Source organism: Acromyrmex echinatior, chromosome 1, assembly GCF_024713525.1.
Source record: "Acromyrmex echinatior isolate Ae372 chromosome 1, ASM2471352v2, whole genome shotgun sequence".
NCBI lineage: Eukaryota > Metazoa > Arthropoda > Insecta > Hymenoptera > Formicidae > Acromyrmex > Acromyrmex echinatior.
Window position 1 is genome coordinate 11,499,204 of NC_141852.1, and position 16,647 is coordinate 11,515,850.

Here is a 16,647-nt window from a genome sequence, read left to right on the forward strand (position 1 = left end):
GAGGATTGATTGCATGTGTGCGTGTACGAGACATGGGAATATGTGTTGATGAACGAGATATACAAATGTGTCAATTGTAAATTATGCGTTCAGCCTTAATGCAAACTTGGTAAATTTCGATTTTTCCCAAAAAGTCCAATAAGTGATACAAATGTACGTATCTTAATCTATTTGGTTTAAATTGAAGTTAGAGGAGATATTATGTCAAAATATGCTTTAATATAAAGACATCAGATATTACAGCAAAGATTTATGATATCAGATGTTATGCTTCATAATTTTATTATTAGTGCAAAATATGTCATAATTATAAAAGTAATTACTGTCGTCAATTTATTTCTCTTTAATTTTAAAATTACTACAAATTTGCTTGTCTGAATTTAGAATAGAATTTCCTTCTAATTTCAGGTAAACAAATTAAGTTCCAGCGATGCTTATTTCTAATGAAGAGACAGTTGATACAATATATATATATATATATATATATATATATATATATATAATATATATATATATATATATATATATATATATATATACCTGTCCATTGAGAAAGTTGTTAAGGCCGAACGCATTTCAAGAAAGTGCAAGAGCGCAGTGTGCGGATACGAGTAGACTTTAACACCAAAGAAACGAAAAAAATTTCTTACAATACGAAAATTATGTCTTCAGAGACTCTTCTATAGGTTGATGGTTATTTTATGGTCGAATGTTTTAACGAAAAAAATCGAGATTTATTAAGTATTTTATAAATTCGCGCGATGCGCTGAAATACAGATTTTGTTTTTTTAGATAAAATTTAGCGTATTAAACATTTCATTTTTTTTTTCGTTATTGTTATTATGTTTGTTAAGTTTGTTAAGTTGTAATTCGGAAGCGATTGCTGCATTTTCGTAGCGAGAAGAAAATCGTCAATCGTCGGGAAAATTATGTCGTCATGATTCTCGAATGCTTAAATGACTGATTTTGTTCTCAATTGTTAATCTGAGTGAGCTTTGTCGAGTATACCGTGTGCGACACGATATACGTAGGACTCCAGTTTCGCTGTTAAGCGACGCTTAAGTCGGTGTTAGATTCGCGTTAGTCCGATGCGCGAGTCAACGATACGTGAACAAGCGATTCGTTAGCCGATTAGATATATATAAAAAAAAAAGGAAAAGAATCAACAGTAGATATAGTAAAGCATGACAACTTCAAAGGGGTAATACTACTACCGTTGTTCCGTTAATTGTTTTCATAGATTTTATTGCATCGCGACCGCGTCGAGTCATCCGCGATCGAGAAGCAAGCACAAAATATGCTATTTAATTGCGGGAATGATTAACTCGACATTCTTAATGACATAACATAACGCGCGCTGCAATATGTGTCAATAATTCTGTTCGATCATGACCGGTGCTTGATCGACTGAGATCAAAACTGGTTATGCCTGATTATAATTGACAATCGGCAGAATTAAAATGTTCTTAAATTCGACAAAACGGAAGAAAACGAACCAGGAAATTTGACAATTCTGCTCATTAAATTATTTCAGCATATACTTTCCTATGCGTCATTCGTAAAATAAAAAATAATTATGCCAATAAATTAGAAGAAGTATAAAAAAATATTATTTATATGTAAATCGACAAAATTCGTTTCCGGTAATAAACGGACGGAAAAAAATGGAAATTAAACATCGATTAAATGCAAAACATAAAAATCATGTCTTTATAATATAATACTTAATTTATTATATTTATTATTATCCACCGACATTAATTATATTTTACGAGTGACACAATACAACATAAAATAGTAAAAGAGACATTAATTTTTTGACGAAGCTGCGCGTTTGTTGAAAAAAGAATGAGCGCCGATCGTCTATGCGAAATAAATCGAGGGATCGATAGAATTCATAGATAACCTCTGAAGGAAAATTTTCCTCTATATCCCGGAAATAACGAGCGATCGATTTCGATCGACGTATTTAGTCAATTAGAGAATCCCTTGGAATATTTTCCATAGGTGGATCTGAGCGATTGCAAAAGGCCCTGAGGATTAGAAAGATGAAAAATATATAGATATATATATATATAGATAAATGTATATGTAGCATATATGTCGAATGTACACAGACATGTAACAATATCGAGCGCTTTTGAAGGATTGATCGCGCGAGAGAGCGCACGCGACGCGGCCGCGGCTAGCCAGGAATATTTTTCTAAGTTGCAAAGTATAATAAATTAACGACGTGTTGCATTCTCGTTACTAGAGTATATTATAATGTATATTGATATTTTAACTAGGCGAGATAAGTATGAGATAATGTTACGAGCGAGTAATATAATGAGACTATATATCACTATAATTATCACGATTATCGCACGATCCAGCGATAATCGCAATTAGCAGAGGTTCGCGCGTGCGGTCGATGCGCGTGTGACGCGCGCGGCGTAATTAATTAGTTCGAACGCGAGTTAATCGCGAGACGAATCGACGAAGTGTGGAACGAACGTGAAATATCAGTCGAGAGACTGTCATGGGAAAATAATGAGAGAAAGAACGTTCGGGCGGCTTTGTCGATTCGCGAAAATGCGAGACGAAGGTGCGAAAGAGACTGTAGCAGAATAAATGGAATAATTAAGAGAGCCCAGTGTACGTAGATGAATGCGAGTGTGTGTTTGAATATGTGCGTGCGTACGTGTACGTGTGTGTGATTTCGGATATGAATGAGCGAGGAAGGGAGTAATGAATAAGCGTGTGTCGTTCTTCGGCCGCGGAGAGTAATAAGAGAAAAAAAAAATGAATCGTTCTGTCAGTCAAACCTCACCTATATTATACAATATCATAATAATATGCTGCCATACGATATAAATATATGTCTACGGTAAGGAGTATATTAATAAAACATTACAAATAAATATGTTATAAGTAATCTAGTACGTATCTGTGCCCTTCTTCATATCAGTTATTTTTCTACACAAAATCTACTGAAGCATATACGTGACAATTGTTCGTTTTCTGTGTTTTCAAATGTATACAGTACTAGCTGAAAAATTTATTAAATTTAAAAAATTGAGGTAAGTAAAATTCAATCGGTGTTTACATGTTAAAATTTTTATCTTCATATTGAGAAGAAATTAATAATTCTGAAAAATAATAATAGATATAACAGTCTTTATTTTGCTAATTTATTAATTCTTTCTATATGTTTATTGAAAAAGTGAAAATGCCTGGTATTAATTGATTTAAATAGCTGTCTTTACAGCTGATATTATATATCTTGCTGTTTTATATATCTGGTATTATTGCTTGTTGTTTTTATGCGGTATTATTGATTTAATATACCTGTTTTTACATCATCCGAGTTAATTGTTACGAAAGAGGCAATTAGAGTTAAATTTTATGTACATTGCTTCAGAATTATATAAATGCGAAAAATCATGATAATACTCGTTTTCTGTATTTTTCAAATGTACACAGTTCTAGTAAACAAAATTTATTAATTTTAAGAAATTAAAATAAGTAAAGCTCAGTCGGTGTTTAAACACATAAATTATATATAAAATTTTTATATTACAATTTTTAATATTTATAGGAACAAAAAGAAATTAATTTTTGAAAAATAATATAATTTCTATATATTTTTTGTTAATTTTTTAGTTCTTTTTTCACATTTATATAAAAAAAGTTAAAGCAAATTATTGATTCAAATAACTGTTTTTACATTTATCATCCGAGTTAAATGTTTTGAAAGCGCCAATTAAGAATCAACTTTTGCGCGCATTGCTTTAGAATTATGTAAATGCGGAAAATCGATATAAGCAAAGCGTAACCGAGATATTCATAACTTATAATTAACTTGCTTTCGATTTATATAATTTGAGGGTTCATGCACGATCGCGAAACTCACTCGGTCGGTCTGCAAGTAAATTAACCGTATATTGATCCATAAAATAGGTTTCTGCTTTAGAAACAAGCATTCTAAAATAATACTGTTTCGTAACAATACATTAATTCGACAATAATTCATACACGATTATACAAAACAGTCATGTAAAAAGACTTCTTTAGCACATTTACTCCAACCTATTAACTTGTTCATAAATGGACAAATCGATCCGTTTTCCATTTCATACGATGTCAGGTTTCATGCCAGAGGACACGTCACATATAATTTATTTGAGTGAAAGCGAATAGCGATGCATCGACGCATGTTCGACCGCGCGTACGCAGTTTCTATTTATTCTGGATAGTATGACACAGTTACATCATGTCAATGCAGTTGCAGTTATTCAGCGAAAGCGTACTCGCGCGCCAATGTCACTGAACTTAAACCTATAGGTGATTATTAAGAATATATATATATATATATATATATATATATATATATATATATATACATGTATATATATTTTTTTATATATAAATTGGCATATTTTCTCGACAGATCACACAAGATCTTCATTTCTGAATAAAGAAAAGGAGAGTTCTTCAGATTTAAATCATTAAATTATGACATTGATTTATCTTTTTTTGCAGTCTTCTAATATCTCTTTAGAAAGTGCAAAAATAGAAAAAGTAGAAAAAATACGACATCATAGATGACATAAAAAAGATATAAAATAGATCAATTTCTCTCGATTGCGAATCCAAAGCGAACTAAGACGAATGTTAGAGCAGTTAGGCTCTGGCAAGCGGAAAGGTAGTTGCGCAAAAAGAAGGCTACTCATAGAAGGTGCGCTTTCTACAGTTGGGTAGAGTTCCCTGGATAAGCCCGACGGTAGGCAAACAAAAAGCGCGTCGTGCCGATCGTGACAGAAACGCGAAGTATTTCGGCGAGAGAAGAAGAGAAATAAGAAGAAGAAGAAGCGGTAGAAAGTGTGGGAGAAGGTGCAGAAGCGGGATGCAACGATTTCAACGAAGGACGCGAAGTTTCAACGATTCAGTGACAAGATGCAGTCAGTTAACGTTTATCGCGTTCTACTTATTTTGCAGATAATTGCTGTTGTTACGACCACCGTCGGAAAATTGCAGCCTGGTGAGTGAGCTAACAAATGTGATGAACGTCAGGATGATAAAAAGGACGTGACAAGTTCGCGGAATAAAAATCAGATATTCCGTTAATAAAAGAAGTGACAAAAAATTTTTCGTCCTTGCCGCATTAAAATTGATAACTGCATGATTTTATCACATATCTGTCAACTTTTTCATATTTTTTATAATCAGATGATTCTATCAATGAAATGATATTATTGTATGTATATAAAGTTCATTTAAATATACGTAACTATATTTTCTCCTTTACTAATCACGTTTACATGCAGTAAAGTTAACGAACCATGTATATAAACGCGATTAATTAGTGATTAAATACAGTTTAACAGTCCTGCATAATTTGCGGATATTTGTTATATAATTGTTGTAATTCGTAATGCACGCGCATATGAAGGAGAGAAAAGGAGAGTCGCCGGAAACAGAATATCTAAATTTTCTCGTCGGGAATGGTATAAGAAAAAAAAATCACGTAAAACAAATTCCACGTGTATACACGCTCACTATGTACACGAAACAACATTCGCAATGATTTGCAAGTGAGAAATACCGGCGTACTTTGCACCTTAAGGTCGTATTTACATACGACACACTTTCACAGCGCAACTATTATAATAGGATTGTATAATGCAATATTGTGATAGATCGAAAATTCAATGCGAACGCAGGCTGTAGCATCCACCAGCGCGGAAATCATACTGAAGCGATGCTGCACGATTGATAATTTGCGGTGCTCCGGGTGAAAGTAAAATATAAGTGGGGCGATCAGGCAAATAAAAATTGATCAATAAACGGATGTACAATACCACGATTAAAGACTTGTTATTGAATTCTTCCAAGGTAATATCGTATCTTTTTGCAGTCAAACTTTTCACGGGACGGAATCGTGTTATGCTAAGACGGTTTGCCATCTCTCGTGAAGAAAAAACTAAAGTCTGTTACGGTAAGATAACAATAGATTACTTTTATGGGGAATAATTTCCATTATTGCATTAATATAAAGTAATTAAATATAAATTGACAATTACATTGTAAATTCTTCCCGAATAAATTTTAAAATAATTTTTATTTATTCTTAATGTTGTGAATGTTAAAATAATAAAATTTCAAACCAAAAGAGTTTCAAACTAAAATATAACACGATAAAATATAAAACGATTTATTTTTGCTGAGTTTTAACATATCCTAAAACGAATGAGTATTCCGATAATGAAAAATATAAAAAAATATTTCAGATCTACTCGGTTGCTTTGCGGATCCGCCACAGCATTTATCGATAAAACGAGCGCCAGAGCATCCTAGTGTAATTCAAACTAGGTTCTTCCTCTATACACGTGCGGACCGGCAAAAACCGGAACCCTTACAGTACGGGGATGATTTAAAATCTATCGTACATTCTCGATTCAATGTTAGCAAGCCTCTCAGAGTGTTGATACACGGTTTCAAGGGCAGTGGGAGCGACGTTGGCGCAATACTCGGCATAAATTTTCTTCTCGATTTAGTAATTTTCAGCATTTTATCTTTCAATTTTTACACTTTAGATAAATTATTCTTTTCTTTTCCAATTTAAAATAAAAAAATTCTCAAGCCATCGTTGAAACATTTTTGAGAGTTTTAAAATTCTATTTAACATACAGGAAGACGCGAATGTTATCATCTTGGACTGGACAAAGGGGGCGGGCACTTCTTACGGAAATGCTGTAGCAAATAGCGAATTAGTTGGCCGGCAACTGGCTTTGGTGCTTTTAGATACCATCAATTTGGGTGTCGATCCCGCCGACATTCACGTAATCGGTTTCAGTCTTGGCGCGCACGTGGCTGGCTGCGCCTCGGAAGTATTAAAAAGAAAAAGTCTACTTCTGGGTCGTATAACAGGTCTCGATCCAGCGTCACCATTCTTCAGGCATCATCTGTTCAGAGAGAAATCGAGAAAATTGGATGCCACCGACGCCCGTCTCGTCGATGTCATTCACACCGATGGCTCTCAAGATTTCATGGACGGCTTTGGTCTACTTAAGCCAATCGGACACATCGATTTTTTCCCTAACGGCGGTAGAGAGCAACCTGGCTGCACCGACATTAAAAATTCGGTGGTGGTCAGTCACTTAAAAGGTGAGTTAAGAGTGATCAAAGTGCGATTAAGTTGTTTAATTTAATTATGTATTTAATTATGTAATTATGTTCGATTTTGATTTATCTTCAGTTAGGCTATTCATAGTCGATTATTCAAGACTATCTTAAGTAATGTCTTAAAATACTAATATAACTTTGCAATTGGTTTATAACATCTAAAGACGATCTTAAATATAAGAACCGTATGAATATCTGCTTTAAAATTATTGTCGAAACAAATTTATATCATGCCTAAGTTTTGGAATATTTTATTCTCACAGTTTTTTAAATTTATTACATAATTTTTTATGTAATCATTCAATTTTTTATGTGCATTCAATACATTAATAGCAAATTATAGATAACGTCCAGACAAAAAAGTTCTGAATTTGTTTTGCGGTATATCATAAAACATTTAACCCGCTTTCCATTAGAAAAAAAATGTACTTATACTTTTATAAAGTAGCAAATCATTAATTTTTTTTATCACTTATTATAGAAGATTTATTGGACAAGAATATAGCGTGTAGTCATTTAAGAGCTTTTCAGCTCTATATAGAGAGCGTTCGCTCACAAAATGAGAAATGCAGATTCATTGCATGGCCTTGTCAACAAAGAAGAATATCCTATGCAAAAGGAACATGCTTCCCTATGGAATCAACGAATTGGAATCAAGAGATGGGTTATGCGGCTAATCGTGGACCATTGGGAAGCTATTATCTGGCGACTAAAGCCGAAACACCGTTTTGCGGTATTAGAATAATTACCTTTTTATTGGAATAAATGTCTATTGAAACAGCGTATTATTGACATTAATTTTGTTTATTAATACTGTTTATTAATACTAATTTATGTTAAATGAAATTCCATATAAACATATTATTTAAACGAATAATTTCTTATATGTATTTACATAAAATTACACAATTGTTGAAAAAAATTTTAGCAATTAATCGTGCAAAATTAATGTTAAGGGATTTACTATTATAAATAATTATAAACTTGGAAAAAGTCTCTTAACATTAATTTTGCACAATTAATTGCTAAAATCTTTTTTAACAATTAATTATGCAATTTTATGTATATTAATTTAATATTCTCATAAATTTTAGGTAAACCAGTCAGGGCATCAATAATGACGTCCGAAGATATGTTAAAAACATCTGGTATATTGTTCTTCAGAATTTTTCTTGCTAATTCTACAACGCTCTTCAAAATTCAATGCATGTAAGTTAAAATCACTTATATATAAAGATTATTTTAATGTAAGTAACTATCCTCATCGACAATTAAAATAAATGTCGTACAAATTTAAAAAGTTTTGATTACGTAATTGATATAAGGTTTTGCAATTTTTATCGAAGATAGTGACTTAATTATATTTCTTAATAACAATGCATATTTGCACAACGCATGCGGATAAATACTGTGTAATTTGATAAAAAAAGAATGTTCGAGTTTCATAAGCATTAATTTACATGCAGCAAAACTATTAATTCTAAATATTATTCAAGATTGCTCAAACAAAGAAACGAACAAATGATATTTTATAACATTGCGGCGGTGGATTTTGATGCGTTAACGGAAAACACTGCATCGATCACCGGTGTTATCTCATATCAGCGCACCGCTAACAAAACAGAGGAGGATGTTGCACAAGATCCCGATGCAGACATAATACTTTTCAATAAACTAAGTCTGGAAGATCGTAAGGGCTATAGGTAAATATACGTCATAACAATTTTGATTTGAAAACCTCATTAGCTGTTAAATTTATTTAAACAAAGAAAAGACGGTTAATATTCTATCATGTTTCATGATTAAATTTATTTACATATTTAAATCAATTATAAACAATATATAATTTGATCAGAATTCGGAAATTCTATTTATAATTTTATATGCCATAAAATATTAAAAGAAATTATGTAAAATACACATAACTATTTAATTTAATGTAAATATATATATTTATTGTATTATATTTCATATATTAATATATAATTAAATAATTAATTTTTAAATCTATAAAATATATATTTTTATAAATTTATAATTTTTATTATTAAATATATATAATATATTTTATACATTTATCTATTGTAAACATATATAAAATATATATAAATATATTTATATACACTGAACAAAAATTATTAACTCTGAGTAAATTTTTTTTTAATAGTTCCAAGTAAATATTTATTTAGAGTAAATAAATATTTGTTCAATAAAAGAAAATGATATTTAAATAAAATTAATGATTCTTGTCTATTAAATAAATATATGTTTACATTTAGTAAATATTTACTTAAAACTATTTAAAAAAATATTTATTTAAAAATCAATTTTTTTTTCTGTGTATATATTTAAAGTGTACAACATTCAAAAATTATAACTAGAATTTTATACTGAAATCTGATGCAATAGATCGTCCAAAATGAGCTTTATGCAATAAACTGAAATAAACTGCACCATACAATAGTTAATTAAATTCATTTTTTATCATCCAGGTGGGAATATTGCAGAACGAATACTATAATTAATTCACACGAGATGCATGTAGAATTGAAAAATGAACGCTGCACACCGTCGTAAAATAGTTCTGCCACGATATAGCAGTTTTATATTCGAATAAAAGTGCCTCTACAAGTGACGTTTTAAAAAAAAAATCGCAAGTTTTCACTTGTTTTACAACACTTCCCACAAAGCGCACAAATTAATTTAATCTAACCTAATAACCTACTTTCTGTTCTTGTCGCCACAATGTATAAAAAATTGAGTATCAAATTCGAGTGCCTCATTCCGACAAATCACGTGATTAAATTAACGTGGTAAAAATTAATAAGCATGCAGATGTGAAAATTATTTTACTTTACCGATTCTCTGCACTCGCCGACCGATGCCGTGTCTTCGCGCCGCCATTCCGTCATTCTGGAGGCTCCAAACATTCGCTCGGCCAACACATGTTGATTTGAAAAACATGGTCCATTACCACGATATGAAAGTCACCCGGCGCTTTACACAACACTTCCGACGCTTATGACACGCACGATCTGCCATGAACGAATAAATAACGCGAAAAGATATGACGATTCGTCGCACACATCACACGCACACGACGCCCACCGAACTTGTAATGACTGGCGAGAAATTCAAAGTACGCGCGGACAACTTCACGCAGGTGTTTAAAATTAGCAACTTCATGCGAAGAAACTGCCTCTCTCATCGACGAAGTGCCATCAATGTATTGTAGATAAAAAAATCTCGTAATTTAAAATATTATAATAGATAAAAATATTAAATCGTTGACGAGAAAAGGATAGGTAACAACATTTTTGGCATATTCTGATAACGTAATAGGAATGCGATCTTTTTTAATTCGGATCATTGCGCACAGATGGCACTGATATAATTTTCTCACTCGCTCTCGCGATACTTGAGTTAACTTGAGTAATGAGTGCTCTGCTGCTCTGTGTATCCTAACCTTAAATTAATGATAGTGAGCCAACAAGTAAACAATAACGAGAACGTAACGGAATAAATAAGATGACCCAGCGTATCTAGCAGATGCATATTATATAGCTTGACCTAAAGTGCTCCTCGAGAATGAGCCACATCGTAATCGTACGTGCCTTCAAGCCTGGCGACGAGACCGGTTGCAGGAAATTAATCAGAGATTGCGTGATGTCGTCCCTAAGTGCCACATTCTGCGGAATGCTATTCAAAGAGATAACATTTCAGTTGATTATTCTGTTGTCCGCAATAATGTTTATCTTCTTCGGGATGCCGTTAACTGTGTGCCTCTTAGTTGTACCTGTAGTCATAGCATTGATATATATTGGAACATACGCCACTTTCGCTGCAAAGCTAACGGAGATCAATGGAGAGGTGGCTAACATTCCGAGGTATTTTATCATAAATCGTTTAACTCTTTGGAGCTGACCAATCTATAGTTTATTCTTTTTAGCTAAAGTTCTTGCATGATTCGCCTTTCCTCTTTTTCTTTTCAATGTGGAGGAAAAAGAAAGAAAAATGAACTGTGCAAGAAATTCAGAATTAAAAAGAAGAGACCTTAATAATAATTATTGGATCTGTTCTTTTTAGCTTTTGAACTTCTTGAATAAGTTATTTTTCCTCTTTTTTTTCCTCCAATGTGAAGAGAAAAGGAAGAAAGATGAACCATGCAGGAAGCTAAAAAAAACAGGCCTACTGATATCAAGTCTGTAAAAAATCTATTCAATTTATATTAATTAAAAGACATATTATTATGTCAAAGAACCAGAGTGACATAACTTATACAAAAAAGAATGAATATTAGATATATTTTTATAAGAATAATCCAAACTTGCTGATGTAGCATAAAGAAAATTAAATTGGCATTTTTGACAAAGAAATTTATAATTGAATGAATCTAATAAATATACCATCAGTTCTAAATTATTAATGATACTTATCGAATTATTCGAGACAATCTATTGTAACATTTCAATGTTTTTGTCCACAGACTTTACATGTCGAACGCCTTCTCCTGCTTCTGGGTTGCTGAGGCGTTTGAGCCTTACCTGATGACACAGCAGCCTAAGGAGGTACATTATACTGTAATGAGGGAAGAACAATTTTATCAAGCCAAGTTAGATGTCTCCTTACAAGCCAAGAAAATAGTAGGAACTGTCAGTTTAGGCAAGAGTTACAGGTTAGATCGAAGTGCGTGGATAAAGAGACTGTGCGTGCATGAACAATATCGGAGAAAAGGTATAGCATCATGCCTACTCAACGATGCTGTACAATTTGCGATTGACGCAGGATATAGCTGTGCTAATATAGTAGCTTCTGAATATACAGAAGAAGGTAGAGAATTGTGCTTTAAAAAAGGGTTTGAACTTAAACAAATGTATCACAAGTCTATCCTAAGATCGTATATAACAATATTAATGTACGAATTAACATATCAGATCAAACCGATGGAGAACAATTACTCACCTACGTTAAATTTTGAAAAAGCATTTTTCACTCAATTCTAATGATATATTTTTATAGTATGCTAATTGTGAGATAACGAATCTCTTGAAAAGCGAATGAGACTGATCAACTGTTACTGTGTTCTCAATTAAACAAAGTGCTCGAGCCAAATAGTGATCTACCTGAATGTTACGCTTAGTATTACCTAAATTTTAGATTCACTAATAACGGAGAGAAGGGTATTATTTTTTACGAAATGTTTGTTACGCATTCCATGTATTGTTACATATTTCATAGAATTCTATAAATGATATATAAACAGTAGAAATAAAAGTATATATTTCTCATTTCTTCTTGAGGCCTTCTTTGTACATACGGACGTCTTTACCTTCCCAGTGATGATTTTTCGTTGATAGAAACCTAGAGAATAAACATTTCCATATTCCGGTTTAAAAGAATAAGCTGAAAAAAGTTAAGATGCATTGCAATAGAAAAAATTTTAATGAAACTCACTTTTCTTCAATTTCTTTCAACACTGTCTTTTCTTTTTCCGTAATGCCATTTAGCGTCACATCCAGATTTATCTGCAACTCCTTCATGTTTTGTATTCCAACTAGATTGGTGTCCACATCCGCGCATTGCATGGAGTGCCATATCGCCAGTTTACTGAGTTCTACGTCGCGATCCTGTTATTTTTTTATAATGTTATTTTTTTCAGGATTACAGCAACAGATAACTTGATAGTCAAGTACAATAGTTCCACTACAATGTGTCTTTTTAATTGATGTCTGTCTATTGTTAACGAACCTTGCAGTATTGCGCAGCTTTCGCGCATTGTTTCTTCGTTTCGTCGGAGGCTGAATGCCAGCTCTGTGGCCCGTTATTCGTTAACAAACCCATACACAGTGCGGCGGCGTTAATTAAACCAATTTTATGCTCCTAGATAATTAATGAAATTGTCATGAAACGTGGCGATATGCGACACGAAATGATATGCGCACCTTAAAGAATGGAATGTACTCCAACAAAGTGTCATCGATGAGAGTATTTCTCGAATAACTCAATACAGTGGCTACAACGTTACTCTTTTCGACGCATTCTTTCAGTGCGGACAATGTGTATGCAGTTACACCTAAATGCCTTGCTTTGCCATCAGCCACGTATTTCGACAATTCCGGCAAAGTTTGTGTGACTATTACATCCATTGTGGGTGCAAAGTCAATATCGTGAATCTGTAAATTTTATTTTTTAAACGTTCAATTGTTTTATTAGATTTAATTTTATTCACATGAAATGACAATGTGCAATATTTTACCTGAATAAGATCAACATAATCTAGTCCCAACAATTCTAAACTCTTTTTAAAACTCTGCCGAGTTTTCTCGACGGTGAAATTGAACATATTGTCGTAATCTAATTCATATCTGCCAACTTTCGTCGAGATGTAATAAGCTTTGCGCGGAATCCCCTTTAAAGCCTATAATAAATAAATGCGAGATAAAACATCAGTCGTTCGATATACGAAAAAAAAAATTCTGTAATCTTTTTAATAAATTTTTGCATACCTTGCCAAGTATTGCCTCAGATTGGCCTTGACCGTACCATGGTGCGGTATCAATATAATTAATGCCTTGTTTTATTGCCTGACGTACAGTTTCGATAGCCTCTGCTTCGTTACTGCAGTAATAATATAGCTATGTAATAATTATTACATCATGTCGTTTAACATAACACTCGCACGAATGATAAATAATTTTACCTTAAATTGTAAAGAGCACATAGTGTAGCGGAACCAAAAGCTAATTTGCTCACAAACATCCCTGTTTTTCCGAGCTCTTTGTATTCCATAGCTTTTACCGCTTCGGGATCGTGAAAACCCTCGACGTAGGTAGGAGGAAACATATTTCTGAAAATATTACGATAAAGGAAGATTGAAAATTGAAGTGATTTCCGAAGGCTCAATTTCCTATGTTAAGATTTTCTTTAACAATAAGTTAGAGACTTCGCTTGGGGAGATAGATATCTGTATACTTTTTTCTGACATCGCTTGTATATAAAAATAACGATATGTGATATATATATATATATATATATATATATATATATCACACATCGTTATTTTACTTTTTTTATATATACAATATAGATGAAGTTATGATAGAATAAATATTTAATATATAATTTTTTAATAAAAAAAGTAAAATAATGATAAAATCAAAATGTCTATTATATTATTATTTTATATATAAATTCTCACGTATAAAATGTAAAATATTTTATTCTATCATTATTTTAATTCTAAAAATATCATGTGACAGACGTTACATTTATACTCGATAAAAACAATCACTACGCTTTAAGAACAATTGTTACCGGACAGTGACAATCTTTTTGTATATTCTTCTATAGATATTTAATTATGTACATTATTTCTATAAAGAAAAGAAAAATGAAATGAAAGATATAAAAACATTATATATAACCAGAGTGTCCAGCGAATATCCTCGAATATTCTTGAATCTTGGAATTATTTTGGAATTTAAGTTATTCCAAAAAACTCAAAAATTCCAGATCAATTCTTGAATTTCAAGATTGACCTGGGATTTTTGTCATTCTTTTATTTAAAAAAATCAGATCACATGAAAAAGATAAGACATATTTCTGCGCGTGCGCAAAACTATGTCAACGATAAATTTTACGATGATTTTAGATAAAGCTTTTGAAAACAAGTGCGAACATTAAAAATTGGATTAATAATTTAATGAAGCGAAAATAAATTAATAATTTTATAAGTTGATGTTTGTGATAACAAAAAGAAAAATTATATCCGAATATATATTCTTAAAGATGCAGTAAAGAGAAAATTACTAGTAGAAAATTTGAATTTAATGTATAAATTTATAAAATAGGATGTAATAAAGAAATTATTATATTTACGTTAAATTATGTTTGTTTAATATTATTTATAAAGCATTAAATGATATTCCAAATTTGTTTGCGTTTTAATTAATTCGTCATATTGGATCGTAACTTGAATACAAAATATATAATATTGCGTGAATCAACAAAAATTAATTAACTAATGAAAATTAATCGAAAAAAATTAACCTGGAAAATTTGGATTTTTACCTGAAATGTTCTGGAACTGTCCTTGAATTGATTAATGTCAGATATCGCTGGATACCCTGATAGATGCGCAATAGTAAGAATATAAAATAATGATATCTAACAATATTCAATTAAGAAAAAAATTTACTTAGCTACAATTATATCAATCGCGTATATTTATATATACACACAGATATATATTTTAATTTATTCGTTTAAGATATATTACAAGTGAGTTGCAAGAGTTGCACAACGTCGACTGTTATCTTTTCACTATTTTCGAAAATATGTTCGTACTTGTTTATTGGTTTCCAGATATCGCAGTGATAATGGAGATTTATCGTGATGACCACGTCTCACGGCAATAAAACTTGGATTGAGCTTATATTACCCAAGTGAACGGATTTTAATCGAGTGTTATCGTGCACTTATGATACCGCTCTTTGAATGAGGAGAGTGGGATAAGAGACTAAATGCATGGAATTTATTTGATCATAACAACGACTTATGCAACGTTGCAGTTTTGTGAGATGTTGCCATATCTCACAATATAAGAGTCACTTTAAACTTAAGGCCATGGCATACAAAAAACTTAAACAGTAAGGAAATCGACATGTTGGACTCTACATGTACGGACTCTACCGTGACTGGTCAATTCGCTTACGTTTTACTGCTTAAGTTTTTTTATGTGCCATGGTCCTAAATCGACCGATTAGTCCATTAGAATTGGTCAATTGCACCTGCCGTCAAACAAAATGCTTTTGATCAATTTCAATGGACTAATCGATTAATTAAGTTTCTTAAAGTGACCCTAATGCTCGTATTCATAGTCAGACCTTGTACTTAAGGCTTCCTTAAATTTATTTGTAAAGTATCTGAGGCCTTAAATTTAAGAAAAAATATAAGACCTGACTATGAATATCGGCATAAGTCTCTGTTTTTTATTCCTGCACTTCCTGATCTGATATATACTGTACAATAAATTAAAATGAAATAAATATATCTGTTTTATTTCAACTTATTACACTATGCATCAGTGCACCAGTTCATAGAGTGCAGGAATGAAAAACAGATCTATTAGTTCAACAACGCTGCACGCTGTTATGTAGTACCAGTTACTGATTAAACGGAAATCTGCCGAAGTTCTACTTTATCGATAAATTTACATAAAAATTTGCTTCTCTATTTTTCCCATTTTAGAAATTTACATAGAAATTAACTGTTAACATGCATGCATAAAATGTTGTTTTTCTTGAATCAGATCTGCATAGTGTTTTTTTTATTACTTCATGTTGTGTTTTAATAGTACTCTTTCGTGTTGCTATCAACATAATAATGTAATATTTAATAGTAACAATATAAGATGATATGATAATACATATGATGATAATGTTTATAATTATTATATTTTAGAATATAAAGATTATATCG

General features: G+C 31.7%; 3 protein-coding genes across 4 annotated transcripts; 2 read left to right on the forward strand and 1 right to left on the reverse strand.

The window, feature by feature from the left end:
• Nucleotides 1-526: 526 nt before the first annotated feature.
• On the forward strand, nt 527-10,760 carry LOC105146034 (pancreatic lipase-related protein 2). The gene is made up of 10 exons (XM_011056062.2): nt 527-3,062; nt 4,130-4,326; nt 4,433-5,023; nt 5,900-5,980; nt 6,273-6,538; nt 6,675-7,149; nt 7,649-7,900; nt 8,262-8,376; nt 8,664-8,870; nt 9,660-10,760. Exons 3-10 carry the CDS (start codon nt 4,939-4,941, stop codon nt 9,742-9,744), a joined length of 1,566 nt encoding a protein of 521 aa, XP_011054364.1. The 5' UTR covers nt 527-3,062; nt 4,130-4,326; nt 4,433-4,938; the 3' UTR covers nt 9,745-10,760.
• LOC105146036 (N-acetyltransferase family 8 member 7) lies at nt 10,588-12,455 on the forward strand. The gene is made up of 2 exons (XM_011056067.2): nt 10,588-11,054; nt 11,654-12,455. The coding sequence occupies exons 1-2, from the start codon at nt 10,756-10,758 to the stop codon at nt 12,168-12,170; spliced, it is 816 nt and encodes a 271-aa protein (XP_011054369.1). The 5' UTR covers nt 10,588-10,755; the 3' UTR covers nt 12,171-12,455.
• On the reverse strand, nt 12,368-15,708 carry LOC105146035 (uncharacterized). Of its 2 annotated transcripts, XM_011056064.2 has the most exons (9): nt 15,514-15,708; nt 15,238-15,293; nt 13,868-14,014; nt 13,674-13,785; nt 13,424-13,585; nt 13,110-13,340; nt 12,916-13,047; nt 12,622-12,794; nt 12,368-12,528 (listed from the first exon to the last, which is right to left on the reverse strand). In XM_011056064.2, the coding sequence occupies exons 3-9, from the start codon at nt 14,008-14,010 to the stop codon at nt 12,453-12,455; spliced, it is 1,029 nt and encodes a 342-aa protein (XP_011054366.1). In that variant the 5' UTR covers nt 14,011-14,014; nt 15,238-15,293; nt 15,514-15,708; the 3' UTR covers nt 12,368-12,452. The 2 variants fall into 2 exon arrangements, with proteins under 2 accessions (XP_011054366.1, XP_011054365.1); XM_011056063.2 differs by lacking the exon at nt 15,238-15,293.
• Nucleotides 15,709-16,647: the final 939 nt, after the last annotated feature.